Source organism: Callithrix jacchus, chromosome 17 (genome assembly GCF_049354715.1).
Source record: "Callithrix jacchus isolate 240 chromosome 17, calJac240_pri, whole genome shotgun sequence".
Lineage (NCBI taxonomy): Eukaryota > Metazoa > Chordata > Mammalia > Primates > Cebidae > Callithrix > Callithrix jacchus.
In genome coordinates this window covers 47879243-47895069 of record NC_133518.1, presented here as the reverse complement: position 1 = coordinate 47895069, position 15827 = coordinate 47879243, and the positions used below count along the sequence as shown (strand labels likewise).

Below are 15827 nucleotides of genomic sequence, written 5' to 3'. Positions count from 1 at the left end.
ACCTCAGCCTCCCAAAGTGCTGGCATCACAGGTGTGAGCCATGCACCCAGCCTGTTTCTTATTTTATTTTTTTTTTTTAACAAAAATGCTTTTTAATTAAAAAACTAGCACTTTGAGAGACCAAGGTAGGAGGGATTTCTTGAGGCCAGGAGTTCGAGACTAGCTTGGCCAACATGGTAAAACTCTGTCTCTACTAAAAAATACAAAAATAAGCTAGGCATGGTAGCCACACACCTATAATCCCAAATATGCTAAAGGCTGAGGCAGTAGAATTGCTTGAACCTGGGAGGCGGAGGTTGCAGTGGACCGAGATGTCACCAACCACTGCCTTCCAGCCTGGGTGACAGAGTGAGACTCTGTCTTAAAAAATAAAGAAATAGAGAAAAGCTTCTAGAGTAAAGACATAAGAAACAAATATTTCTGTAAGCTGTTTAATGTGTTTGTGTGTTAGGTATTATTACAAAAAAGTTAAAAAGTTAAAAAAATTTAAAAAGTTTATAAAGCAAAATAATTACAGTATGATAAGGTTAATTTACTAAAGAAAAAAATTTTTAATGAATTTAAATTAATTTAGTGTATGATATATATATAGTCTACACTGGTGTACAGTAATGTCTTAGGCCTTCCTATTCACTCACCCCTCTCTCTCTCATTCTCTCTCTCTCTCTCTCATTCACTCACAGCTACTTCCAGTCCTGCAAGTTCCATTCATGGTAAGTATCATTTTAAAATATTTTATGCTGTATTTTAGATATGTTTATATATATAAATACTATTTGTATTATAATTATCTACAGTATTCAGTATAGTGTTATGCAGTACAGGTTCATAGCCTAAGAGGAATAGGCTATACCATATAGCATAGGCATGTGGTAGGCAATACCATCTGTTTGTGTAAATATACTCTATGACAATCACACAACGATAAAATTGCCTAACAACACATTTTTCAGAATGTTCCCTATATCCCTGTTGTTAAGTGGTGCAAGACTATAGTAGAAAACCACTAATATAAAAACCAGTATCTATCTTTAGGTGTGGATCTGAAAGATAAAAAACAAAACAAAGATAAAACAAAACAAAAAAACAAGAAAAAAAACCAGTATCTAATAAAGCCTCCCCCCAAAATTTAATTATATAAAGAAACTTTCAACACATTTGTACACATTATAGGTATGGTGACAAATCTGTCCTATTTAATAGATTGAGTGAAATAAACAGGTCTGATCAGTTTATTATAATGGAAAGATTTTGTTGTGGGATAATTGAGGGCTCTGATACCTCTAAACATTCCACTAACACTGCCCCCTCCAAAGTTTATTTCTATGGGAAAACACAATTTTGGTATTTAGTTTGGGATGACTGTATATCTGGCTGTCCATCTGCAACAAGAGTCTTGGCAGGTTCATGCCCTGACAGCACAACCATGATATATACTAAGATATTTAGAAAGAGCCATTTGAAAAGAGGGGAGCATAAAAAGAATCCAAAGTGGAATACTTTTTAACCAGCAGGCCATAGTTCTGGACATCACCAAGCAGGTCTGATGCAGAAACACTGGATTTGGGGTTTAAATGGCAGAGCTGGGCCAGACATGGTGGCTCACACCTGTAATCCCAACACTTTGGGAGGCTGAGGCAGGCAGATCACAAGGTCAGGAGTTTGAGACTAGCCTGGTGAAACTCGTCTCTATTAAAAATACAAAAATATTAGCTGGGCGTGGTGGCAAGTGCCCGTAATCCCAGATACTCGGGAGAATCACTCCTGAGACAGGAGAATTACTTGAACTCAGGAGGTGGAGGCTGCAGTTAGCCAAGATCGTGCCACTGCACTTCAGTCCAGGCAATGGTGCAAGATTCTGTCTCAAAAAAAAAAAAATAAATAAAATAAAATAAATGACAGAGCTTAGTATTTCTACACAGCATAAGTGTTCTAAAGACTTAAAGAGTAAGGTTTAGGGAAGACCATCTCTGTTTCTGTTTTAAGTTAAATGCTGATAACTCAATAAAAAGATTTGTGACTATTTGTAAGAAGAGATAGCAAAGGATAAGTAATACTGTACCCTTTCACTAGACTGACTCTTTCTAACCCAGTATAAAAATAAGAAATAGTATGGAAAATATACATTGTTTTATACAAATGTGCTCCCCAATACAACAGTGTAATTTAAAAAAGCTTACAAAATCACATAATGGAAACAGTACTTCCTTAACTCACCCTGACCCTCTTTGGGCTGTGCCCCTCTACAAGACATGAGGAATCTATTTATTGGACCAATGGGATATGCCCACCTGCTTACCAAATCCCCTTCCACATCACTGTCCAGGTATAGGGACTCAGGAATTCCTTGCCCTAACAGTCCTGATGCTTTTGTCTGAACCTGCAAAGGCCTCTTCTCTAGGTATACTACACATCCCCAGTGTACATATTACTAGGCCCCTGGGTGGTCAATGGGCAGCTGGGTGGTGATATCGGGTGGGTGGTATTGACAGTTTCAATATGTGGGCTGAAGCATTCGCATGTATGTGAGAAACTCTAACTGGGGTGGGAAGGAGCTGAAGGTAAGATGATAAAAGGGTATGCCATAGGTCAGCTCCCTAGACCTTCAATATTCTGGTGTAGAATTTTTAGGAGTCAAAAAGTCTAAATTTCAACCTGCTCTTCCAGCTGATGACAAGATAGTTGTAAAAGTAAAAGGACAGAATGTATATTACATAACAAGTTTGTTAGCTTGCTTTATAACATATTTACACATCTGTACTCTTGTTCGAGGTCCAGTAAATGTTAGGAATGAACATGCATACTAAGAACTGCCATCAAAAATTTTATCTTCTTAATGTTCATTAATGTATTCGAGTTGTTTTTATTGAGAGCTCTTACTGATAATTTCTTACCTGTTCTTTCACTGGAGTATTAACATTAGACAGGCACTGCTGGCAAACAGCCAAAAAGGATTTCACGGTTTTCCTCAATACCAACAAATCCTCCTGTAAGATACATTGAAATTTGCAAGCATGAATTACAGGACCATAGAAAACTGGTTTATTCTCAAGGAAATTCATATAACAAAATTTAATGTTGAGAACCACTTAATGTAGTCATTTCTTAGTTATGTGTTTAATAGAAAGGACAGCAATACTGATACTCTAAAAAGTTATATTTAGCTATGGAATACTTAGTATGATTGCTCCCAACAGATTTCCTTTATAAATATAGTTTACTTAGGTTGATTGAAATTGTTAGTCATTCCTGTGACACACATTACTGCTAGTAAAGTGAGGGAGCACAGCAGCACACTAAAAAAACTCAATTAGGCAACAAATATATACTGAATTTCTCTTATAGCTCAGCACTCTGCAAAATGTCAGGGGAAGAAATATAAATTTAAGACAGTGCGAGGCCCTCAAATGGTAAACATTCAGAAAGACAGACCAATTACAGAAAAGAAGTGTTCACCGTTATTGTATTAACTCTAACTTTAGCAAAATTGGAGAAATCTTCATAGGAGGATGGGCCTTAACCTAAGGTTGAATGGGTAAACAAATTTAATTAGATGGCCAGATAAGATTCTATAAAAAACATTTGCAAAGTGTAAAAGGAAATTTCAAGTCCAGTGCAGTGGTTCATGCCTGTAATCACACCTTTGGGAGGCCCAGTGGCAGGACTGCTTGAATCCGAGAGTTTGAGACCAGCATGGGCAACATAGAAAATTAGCTGGGCATGGTGAAGGATGCCTGTAGTCCCAGTTACTGGGGAGGCTGAGGCAGGAAGATCACTTGAGCCCATGGGGTTGAGGCTGAAGTGAGACAATTGTGCCACCACATTCCAGCCTGGGTGACAGAGCAAGACCCTGTCTTAAACATTTTTTAAATTTATTGAGTACCTACAACCCATCAGGTACTGGTTTAAGGGCTTACTATTACATAGTTTAATATTTATGTAGATCCTAAGAAACAGTAATTATTAACAAGGGTTTGAAACGAGGACTATCTGATACAAGATCTCATATTCTTCTGACTAACAAGTAAGACACATGCAGATATCAACATTTAAAACAGTAATAAAGAAAACTAAAACTCTTTAAGCTACCCTATTTTATAGAGATGACAGTACTTTTTCTTTTTTGTGACTGTCACATCCCAAATAATGACACTTCAACAATTACATACTTATTTTCATTTGCTAACATGAGCATAGCATGTGGAAGGAGCAAGTTCATCTTGTGCAGAGCAGTAAAAAGAACACCCTCGAGAACTTTTCATGTTTCTGCAGATGAATATCTAATAAGTAAACTTCAACAATCCTAAAACTTCTTTACTTTTAAACATTCACAATACACTGAGTAAAACAGATGAGGGAACAGGCAACTGCAATATAGTGTAAGGAGTACTATGGTAGAAGTACTGGGATTACAGGCGTGAGCCATTGTGCCGGGCCAGGAATAATTTAGAATGTGGGCCTGAAAATAAAATGTTGGCTCTAAAGATGTGACTAGATGAAAGATAAAGCAGTAGAATTAACAGAATTTAGGGAGTAATTGGGTAGAGGCTGTTGATGATTACGCCTTAATTTCTAGGTAGCTGCCAACTAGGATCAATTGGTGTAAGTCATCAAAATAAGAAGCACAGAAACAGGCTGGGCACAGTGGCTCAAGCCTGTAATCTCAGCATTTTGGGAGGCTGAGGCAGGCAGATCATCTGAGGTCTGGAGTTCAAGACCACCCTGGCCAACTTGATGAAACCCAGTCTCTACTAAAAATACAAAAATTAGCTGGGCATGGTGGGTGCTTGTAATCCCAACTACTCAAGAGGCTGAGGCAGGAGAGAACTGCTTGAACCCAGGAGGCAGAGGTTGCAGTGAGCTGAGATTGTGCCACTGCACTTCAGCCTAGGCAATAGAGTGAGACCCTGTCTCAAAAACAAAACTAACAAGGATATCCAGGACTTGAACCCAGTTCTGGCCAAGTGGACCTAACAGATATCTTCAGAACTCTCCACCCGAAATACACGGAATATACATTCTTCTTAGCACCACATTGCACTTACTCTAAAATTTACCACATAATTGGAAGTGAATCACTTCTCAGCAAATGCAAAAGAACAGAAATCATAACAGTCTCCAGACCACAGTGCAATCAAATTAGAACTCAGGATTAAGAACCTCACTCAAAACCACACAACTATATGGAAGCTGAACAACCTGCTCCTAAATGACTACTGGATAAATAATGAAGTGAAGGCAGAAATAAAGATGTTCTTCAAAACCAATGAGAATGAAGACACAATGTACCCAAATCTCTGCAACACATTTAAAGCAGTGTCTAGAGGGAAATTTGTAGCACCAAATTCCCACAAGAAGGGAGGAAAGATCTAAACTCGACACCCTATCGTCACGATTAAAAGAGCTAGAGGAGCAAGATCAAACAAATTCAAAAGCTAGCAGAAGACAAGAAATAACTACAATCAGAGCAGAACTGAAGGAGACAGAGACACAAAAAACCCTTCAAAAAAAAATCAATGAGCGGGAACTCAAGATGGCACGGTGAGAACAACCCAGAATTGAAGCTCTCGGTGCATGCGTGGAGAGGGTGAGTCAGGGCCGCATTTCCAGATGGATCTTTGTTGCCCACAGAACGGGGAAATTCCCAGGTATAAAAAAGATGTGGGACGCCAGGCAGAGGTTTTGGCTGGTGCAGCCGGCAGCCGGTGCAGCTGGCGGCTGGCGCAGCCGGTGGCCGGCGCTGTAGCGCAGCGGCGCTACACAGCGCTCCGCACAAAGCGCACTGGACCGGGCGCCCTGTTGAACCGGCAATCTGAGACTTGAGAGGGCTGAACTTAAGACTGAATGGGACTTGGACAGTGAGCCAGGCTAGGAGATTCCAGGGAAACAGCGTTAAAGGTAGCGCAGTGGGACAAACAAAACGGCGATTCCAAACGCTCTGGCTGGAGAGGTTCCCTGAGGGCACAGCTGAACCCAGGACGGTGCAGCTCCGTGGGGGAGGGGCGTCCGCCATTACCGAGGCAATCTGCCGCCACTGAGGTACACGCCCATTGCTGACGCAGCCTGCCATTGCCGAGGCAACCCGCTACAACAGAGAGGCTCCGCCGCAGGGCATAGCCCGTGGCAGCAGGGTGGAGACTGCAGCAGCAGGGCAGAGCCTGCAGCAACAGGGCGAACCTCACACCAGCAGGGCAAAGCCTCAGCAGGCAAATAGTGACTAGACTGCCTCCTAGCTGGGCAGGACAGCACAACGGACACTCACAAAGAAAGCCCCAACCCCGCCGAGACAGAGCATCTGAGAAAAAAAGGGTTTTTGTATGAGTTCAGCTGCAGCAGAATTAAACGTAGCAGCCTAACAGCCCTGAATGAACAACAGAGCTCACAGCTCAGCACTTGAGCTCCTATAAAGTACAGACTGTTTCCTCAAGCAGCTCCCTGACCCCTCTATATCCAAAAGACTGACATTTGGCAGGCATCATTCTGGGACAAAGATAGCAGAAAAAGAATCTGGTAGCATCCCTCACTGTTCCGCAGCTGCTATAGGTGCACCCCAGACAAGCAGGGCCTGGAGTGAACCTCAGCAGTCATACAGTGGAGGGGCTAGACTGGTAGAAGAAAAACTAAGTAACAGAAATACTTCATCATCAACAATCTGGGCGTCCACTCAGAGACCCAATCGAAAAGTCAGCAACTACACAGACGACAGGTGGATAAATCCACAAAGATGGGAAGAAACCAGCGCAAAAAGGACGAAAACACCCGAAACGAGAATACCTCGACTCCTACAAATGACCAAAACTCCTCACCAGCAAGGGAACAAAGCTGGACGGAGAATGACTGTAATGAAATGACGGAATTAGACTTCAGAAGGTGGATAATGAGAAACTTTTGTGAGCTAAAAGAACATGTTTTAAATCAATGCAAAGAAACTAAGAACCTTGAAAAAAGATTTGAAAAAAGATTAGAGGAAATGATAACAAGAATGGATAACTTAGAGAGAAATATGAATGAATTGAAGGAGCTGAAAAACACAATACAAGAACTTCGCGAAGCATGCACAAGCTTCAACAGCCTAATTGACCAAGCAGAAGAAAGAATATCAGAAGTCGAAGATCAACTCAATGAAATAAAACGAGAAACCAAGATCAGAGAAAAAAGCGCAAAAAGAAATGAACAAAGTCTCCAAGAAATGTGGGACTATGTGAAAAGACCTAACCTACGTTTGATAGGTGTACCAGAAGGGGACAAAGAGAATGAATCCAAGCTGAAAAATACTCTTCAGGATATTATCCAGGAAAATTTCCCCCACCTAGCAAGACAGGCCAACACTCAAATGCAGGAAATACAGAGAACACCACAAAGATATTCCGCAAGAAGAGCAACCCCCAAGGCATATAATCGTCAGATTCAACAAGGTTGAAATAAAGGAGAAAATACTAAGGGCAGCCAGAGAGAAAGGTCGGGTCACCCACACAGGGAAGCCCATCAGACTCACAGCAGATCTCTTGGCAGAAACACTACAAGCCAGAAGATAGTCGGGGGCCAATATTCAACATGCTTAAAAAAAAGAACTTTCAACCCAGAATTTCATATCCAGCTAAACTGAGCTTCATAAGTGAAGGAAAAATAAATCCTTTGCAAACAAGCAAGTACTCAGAGAGTTTGTCACCACCAGGCCTGCTTTACAAGAGCTCCTGAAAGAGGCACTACACATAGAAAGGAACAACCAGTACCAGCCATTCCAAAATCACACTAAATGCTAAAGAGCATCAACATAATGAAGAATCTACAACAACTAATGGGCAAAACAGCCAGCTAGCATCAAAATGGCAGTATCAAATTCACACATAACAATATTAACCCTAAATGTAAATGGAATAAATGCACCAATCAAAAGACACAGACTGGCAAATTGGATAAAAATCCAAAACCCTTCAGTGTGCTGTATCGAGGAAACCCATCTCACATGCAAGGATACACAAAGGCTCAAAATAAAGGGATGGAGGAAGATTTACCAAGCAAATGAAGAGCAAAAAAAAGCAGGAGTTGCAATTCTCATCTCTGATAAAATAGACTTTAAAGCAACAAAGATCAAAAGAGACAAAGAAGGCCATTACATAATGGTAAAAGGATCGATACAACAAGAAGAGCTAACGATCCTAAACATATATGGACCCAATACAGGAGTACCCAGATACATAAGGCAAGTTCCTAATGACTTACAAAGAGACTTAGACTCCCACACAATAATAGTGGGAGACTTTAACACTCCACTGTCAATATTAGACTGATCAACCAGACAGAAAATCAACAAGGATATCCAGGGCTTGAACTCAGACCTGGAGCAAGCAAACCTGATAGACATTTACAGAACTCTCCACCCCAAATACACAGAATATACATTCTTCTCAGCACCACATCACACCTACTCTAAAATTGACCACATAACTGGAAGTAAAGCACTCCTCAGCAAATGCAAAACAACGGAAATCATAACAAACAGTCTCTCAGACCATAGTGCAATCAAGTTAGAACTCAGAATTCAGAAACCAACCCAGAACTGCACAGCTTCATGGAAACTGAACAACTGGCTCTTGAATGTTGACTGGATAAACAATGAAATAAAGGCAGAAATAAAGAAGTTCTTCGAAACCACTGAGAACGAAGACACAACATGCCAGAATCTCTGGGACACATTTAAAGCAGTCTCTAGAGGAAAATATATAGCAATAAGTGCCCATATGAGGAGAATGGAGAGATCCAAAATTGACACTCTATTGTCAAAATTGAAAGAGCTAGAGGAGCAAGATAAAAAAAACTCAAGACCCAGCAGAAGACAAGAAATAACTAAGATCAGAGCTAAACTGAAGGAGATAGAGACATGAAAAACCCTTCAAAAAATCAATAAATCCAAGAGCTGGTTTTTTGAAAAGATCAACAAAATAGACAGACCACTAGCCAGATTGATTAAAAAGAAAAGAGAGAACAACCAAATAGATGCAATAAAAAATGATAAAGGGGAAATCACCACAGATTCCACAGAAATTCAAACCATCATCAGAGAATATTACAAACACCTCTATGCACATAAACTAGTAAACCTGGAAGAAATGGATAAATTCCTGGACTCCTGTATCCTTCCAAGTCTCAACCAGGAGGAAGTTGAAACTATGAATAGACCAATAACAAGGTCAGAAGTCGAGGCAGCAATTAAGAGCCTACCACACAAAAAAAGCCCAGGTCCAGACGGGTTAACAGCCGAATTCTACCAGACACACAAAGAAGAGCTGGTACCATTCCTTCTGAAACTATTCCAAATAATCCAAAAAGAGGGAATACTTCCCAAATCATTTTATGAGACCAATATCATCCTGATACCAAAACCCAGCAGAGACCCAACAAGAAAAGAAAACTTCAGGCCAATATACATGATGAACATAGATGCAAAAATTTTCAATAAAATATTGGCAAGTCAATTGCAACAGCAATTCAAAAAACTTATCCATCATGATCAAGTAGGATTCATCCAGGGATGCAAGGCTGGTTCAACATACGCAAGTCTATCAACGTAATTCACCACATAAACAGAACCAAAAACAAAAACCACATGATTATCTCAATTGACGCAGAGAAGGCATTCGACAAAATTCAACAGCTCTTTATGCTAAAAACCCTCAATAAACTCGGTATCGATAAAAGGTATCTCAAAGTAATAAAAGCTATTTACGACAAACGAACAGCCGATATCATACTGAATGGGAAAAAACTGGAAGCATTCCCCTTTGAAATCCGGCACTAGACAAGGATGCCCTCTTTCACCACTCCTATTCAATATAGTACTGGAAGTTCTAGCCAGAGCAATCAGGCAAGAAAAAGAAATGAAGGGCATTCAAATAGGAAAGGTGGAAGCCAAATTGTCTCTATTTGCAGACGACATGATAGTATACCTAGAAGACCCCATCGCCTCAGCCCAAAAACTCCTGAAACTGATAAGCAACTTCAGCAAAGTCTCAGGATATAAAGTCAATGTGCAAAAACCACAAGCATTCCTCTACACCAATAACAGACTTAAAGAAAGCCAAATCAAGAACGAACTGCCATTCACAATTGCTACAAAAAGAATAAAATACCTTGGAATACAACTCACAAGGAACGTAAGGGACCTCTTCAAGGAGAACTACAAACCACTGCTCAACGAAATCAGAGAGGACACAAACAGATGGAGAAACATTCCATGTTCATGGTTAGGAAGAAGTAATATCGTGAAAATGGCTATACTGCCCAAAGTAATTTACAGAATCAACACTATCCCCAACAAGCTACCATTGACTTTCTTCACAGAACTGGAAAAAACCACCATGAACTTCATATGGAACCAAAAGACAGCCCGCATAGCCAAGTCAATTCTAAGCAAAAAGAACACAGCGGGGGGGCATCACACTACCGGATTTCAAACTATACTACAAGGCTACAGTAATCAAAACAGCATGGTACTGGTACCAAAACAGAGATATAGACCAATGGAACAAAACAGAGGCATCAAAGGCAACACAACATATCTACAACCATACAATCTTTGATAAACCTGCAAAAACAAGCAATGAAGAAAGGATTCCCTGTTTAACAAATGATGTTGGGAAAACTGGCTAGCCATGTGCAGAAAGCAGAAACTGGACCCCTTCCTGACACCTTACACTAAAATTAACTCCAGATGGATTAAAGACTTAAACATAAGACCTGGCACCATAAAAACCCTAGAAGAAAATCTAGGCAAAACCATCCAGGACATAGGAGTAGGCAAGGACTTCATGAACAAAACACCAAAAACATTGGCAACAAAAGCCAAAATAGACAAATGGGACCTAATCAAACTCCACAGCTTCTGCACGGCAAAAGAAACAGTCACTAGAGTGGATCGGCAACCAACAGAATGGGAAAAAATTTTTGCAGTTTACCCATCTGACAAAGGGCTGATATCCAGAATTTACAAAGAACTCAAACAGATTTACAGGAAAAAAACAAAAAAGCCCATTCAAAAGTGGGCAAAGGATAGGAACAGACACTTTACGAAAGAAGACATATAAGAGGCCAATAATCATATGAAAAAATGCTCATCGTCCCGGGTCATCAGAGAGATGCAAATCAAGACCACATTGAGAGACCATCTCACGCCAGTTAGAATGGTGATCATTAAAAAATCTGGAGACAACAGATGCTGGAGAGGATATGGAGAAAAAGGAACACTTTTACACTGTTGGTGGGAGTGTAAATTAGTTCAACCATTGTGGAAGACAGTGTGGCAATTCCTCAAGGCCTTAGAAATAGAAATTCCATTTGACCCACCAATCTCATTACTGGGTATATATCCAAAGGACTATAAATCGTTCTACTATAAGGACACATGCACAGGAATGTTCATTGCAGCACTGTTTACAATAGCAAAGACCTGGAATCAACCCAAATGCCCATCGATGACAGACTGGATTGGGAAAATGTGGCAAATATACACCATGGAATATTATGCAGCAATCAGAAATGATGAGTTTGTGTCGTTTGTAGGGACATGGATGAATCTGGAGAACATCATTCTCAGCAAACTGACACAAGAAAAGAAAATGAAATACCGCATATTCTCACTCATAGGCGGGTGATGAGAAATGAGAACACATGGACACAGGGAGGGGAGTACTAAACACTGGGGTCTATTGGAGGGAAAAGGGGAGGGCCAGTGGGTGGGGGGGAGCTGGGGAGGGATAGCCTGGGGAGAAATGCCAAATGTGGGTGAAGGGGAGAAAGGAAGCAAAACACACTGCCATGTGTGTACCTAGGCAACTGTCTTGCATGTTCTGCACATGTACCCCAAAACCTAAAATGCAAAAAAAAAAAAAAAAAAAAAAAAAATCAATGAATCCAGGAGATGGTTTTTTGAAAAGATCAACGAAATAGACTGCTAGCCAGACTAATAAAAAAACACACGACGAATCAAATAGATGCAATAAAAAGTGATGTCACCACTGATTCCACAGAAATGCAAACTACCATCAGAGAACACTACAAACACCTCTATGCACACAAACCAGTAAATCTAGAAGAAATGGATAAATTCCTGGACACTTACACCCTCCCAAGACTAAATCAGGAAGACGTTGAAGCCCTGAATAGGCCAATAACAAGGGCTGAAGTTGAGGCAGCAATTAATAGCCTACCAATGAAAAAAAGTCCAAGACCAGAATGGGCGGGGGGGGGGGTCACAGCCAAATTCTACCAGACGTACAAAGAGGAGCTGGTACCATTCCTTCTGAAACTATACCAAACAATACAAAAAGAGGGAATCCTCTCTAACTCATTTTATGAGACAAACATCATCCTGATACCAAAACCTGGCAGAGACACAACCAAAAAAGAAAATTTCAGGCTAATATCCATGATGAATATTGATGCAAAAATCCTCAACAAAATACTGGCAAACCAAATCCAACAGCACATCAAAAAGCTTATCCATCATGATCAAGATGGCTTCATCCTGGGGATGCAAGGCTGGTTCAACATATGCAAATCTATAAACATAATCCATCACATAAACAGAACCAAAGATAAAAACCCCATGATTATCTCAATAGATGCAGAGAAGGTGTTTGACAAAATTCAACAGCGCTTTATGCTAAAAGCTCTCAATAAACTAGGTATTGATGGAATGTATCTCAAAATAATAAAAGCTATTTATGGCAAACCCACAGCCAATACCATACTGAATGGGCAAAAACTAGAAGCATTTCCTTTGAAAACTGGCATTAGACAAGGGTTCCCTCTGTCACCACTCCTATTCAACATAGTATTGGAAGTCTGGCCAGAGGAATGAGGCAAGAAAAAGAAATAAAGTGTATTCAATTAGGAAAAGAGGAAGTCAAATTGTCTCTATTTGCAGATGACATGACTGTATATTTAGAAGACCCCATCGTCTCAGCCCAAAATCTCCTTAAGCTAAAAAGTAACTTCAGCAAAGTCTCAGAATACAAAATCAATGTGCAAAAATCACAAGTATTCTTATACACCAATAACAAAGAGAGAGCCAAATTATGAGAGAACTCCCATTCACAATTGCTACAAAGAGAATAAAATACCTAGGAATACAACCAACAAGGGATGTGAAGGACCTCTTCAAGGAGAACTACAAACCACTGCTCAAGGAAATAAGAGAGGACACAAACAGATGGAAAAACATTCCACGCTCATCGTTAGGAAGAATCAATATCATGAAAATGACCATACTGCCCAAAGTAATTTAGAGATTCAATGCTATCCCTATCAAACTACCACTGATCTTCTTAAGATAACTGGAAGAAAACCACCTTAAACTTCATATGGAACCAAAAAAGAGCCCACATAGCCAAGACAATCCTAAGCAAAAACAAACAAACAAAAAAAACCCCAAAGCTGGAGGCATCATACTACCTGACTTTAAACTACAAGGCTACAGTAATCAAAACAGCATTATACTGGTACCACCACAGAGACATAGAGACCAACGGAACAGAATAGAGACCTCAGAAGTAATGTCACACATCTACAACCATCTGATCTTTGACAAACCTGACAAAAACAAGCAATGGGGAAAGGATCATCTGTTCAATAAATGGTGTTGGGAAAACTGGCTAGCCATGTGTGCACAAAGCTGAAACTGGACCCCTTCCTTATACCTTATACAAAAATTAACTCCAGATGGATTAAAGATTTAAACATAAGACCTAATATCATAAAAAAAAAACCTAGAAGAATACCTAGGCAAAACCATTCAGCAAACAGGCATAAGCAAGGACTTCATGACTAACCAACCAGAAGCAATGGCAACAAAAGCCAAAATAGACAAATAGTATCTAATTAAACTTAAGAGCTTCTGCACAGAAAAAGAAACAATCATTAGAGTGAACTGGCAACCAACAGAATGGGAAAAAATTTCTGCTATCTACCCATCTGACAAAGGGCTAATATCCAGAATCTACAAAGACCTTAAACAAATTTACAAGAAAAAAACAACCCGATCAAAACGTGGGCAAAGGATATGAACAGAGATTTCTCAAAAGAAGACATTTATGCAGCCAACAAACATTATGAAAAAATGCGGCCGGGCACAGTGGCTCATGTCTATAATCCTAGCACTTTGGGAGGCCAAAGCGGGTGGATCACGAGGTCAAGAGATCGAGACCATCCTGGTCAACATGGTGAAACCCCATCTCTACTAAAAATACAAAAATTAGCTGGGCGTGGTGATGCGCACCTGTAGTCCCAGCTAATTGGGAGGCTGAGGCAGGAGAATTGCTTGAACCCAGGAGGCAGAGGTTGTGGTGAGCCAAGATCACGCCATTGCACTCCGGCCTGGGTAACAAGAGCGAAACTCTGTCTCAAAAAAAAAAAAGAAAAAGCGCTCATCATCACCGGTCATTAGAGAAATGCAAAATCAAAATGACATTGAGATTACACACCAGTTAGAATGGCAATCATTAAAAAAATCTGAAGACAACAGACGCTGGAGAGGATACGGAGAAACAGGACCACTTTACACTGTTGGTGGGAGTGTAAATTAGTTCAACCATTGTGGAAGACAGTGTGGCGATTCCTCAAGGATCTAGAAATAGAAATACCATTTGACCCAGCAATCATTTGGGTATATACCCAAAGGATTATAAATTGTTCTGTTATAAAGACACATGCACACGTATGTTCACTGTGGCATGTTTACAATAGCAAAGACTTGGAACCAACCCAAATGACCATCCATGATAGACTGGATAAAGAAAATGTGGCACATATAATATATACCATGGAATACTATGCAGCCATAAAAGGGTGAGTTCATGTCCTTTGTAGGTACATGGATGAACCTGGAAACTATCATTCTCAGCAAACTGACACAAGAACAGAAAACCAAACAATGCATGTTCTTACTCATAAGTGGGTGCTGAACAATGAGAACACATGGACACAGGGAGGGGAATATCACATCCTGGGGCCTGTAGGGGGTTGGGGGGGCTGGGGAGGGATAGCAGGGGTTGGGGGGATTGGGGAGGGATAACATTAGGAGAAATACCTAATGTAGGTGATGGGGGGGATGGATGCAGCAAACCACCATGGCATGTGTATACCTATGTAACAATCCTACACGATCTGCACATGTATCCCAGAACTTAAAGTACAATTAAAAAAACAAACAAACTGAAATCAGTAACAAAAACAAAACAAAACACCCCACAGGAAAAAATGAAGTGAGCAATAGTTAAATTTTAGAGATGATGATTTTGAGATCCCTAACAGATATACTGAAAATGTCTAGTAGGCAGCTGGGGATATGAGTTCAAAGCCCAAGAGAAAGAACTTGAAAAAGAATAGATTTGGAAATCTTCAGCATTTAGATGGCAACATATGTGACAGAAGTGGATGAGATTGCTCAAGAATACACAGAGAAAGATGACAGCAAGTATCCTGGGAAATACCAATATTTGAAAGATGAATGACAAAGAGCTTGTGAAGAAATTTAATAAATTATCTGAGAAGTAGAAATAAGCAGGAGAATATGTCATCTCAGAGGTAAGAAAACATTTAAAAAATGAATGATTAACAATGACAAATGCCACAGAGATATAATAAGGATTAAAAGTGCCCCACAGATTATTAATTATGAAGCTGTGGGTGACCTTGCAGAGAGCACTTTCAATGGAGTTATGAGTGCTAAAGTCAGGCTTCAGTGAGTTGAAAGGAAGATAAGGAAGAAGTCAACTCTTTCAAAAAAGTATGATTATAAACAGTCAGTGAAAAATAGGATGGGGCTGCTA

General features: G+C 40.1%; 1 protein-coding gene across 16 annotated transcripts in view; it reads right to left on the bottom strand.

Moving 5' to 3' along the window:
* The window catches only part of STAG1 (STAG1 cohesin complex component), a 438539-nt gene that overhangs the window by 37383 nt on the left and 385329 nt on the right, over nucleotides 1–15827 (bottom strand). For all 16 annotated transcript variants that reach the window (XM_035278838.3, XM_078354162.1, XM_078354165.1 and 13 more), the window contains one exon: nucleotides 2895–2987. In XM_035278838.3, coding sequence (XP_035134729.1) covers nucleotides 2895–2987 — 93 coding nt within the window. The remainder of the gene's footprint in view (nucleotides 1–2894; nucleotides 2988–15827) is intronic.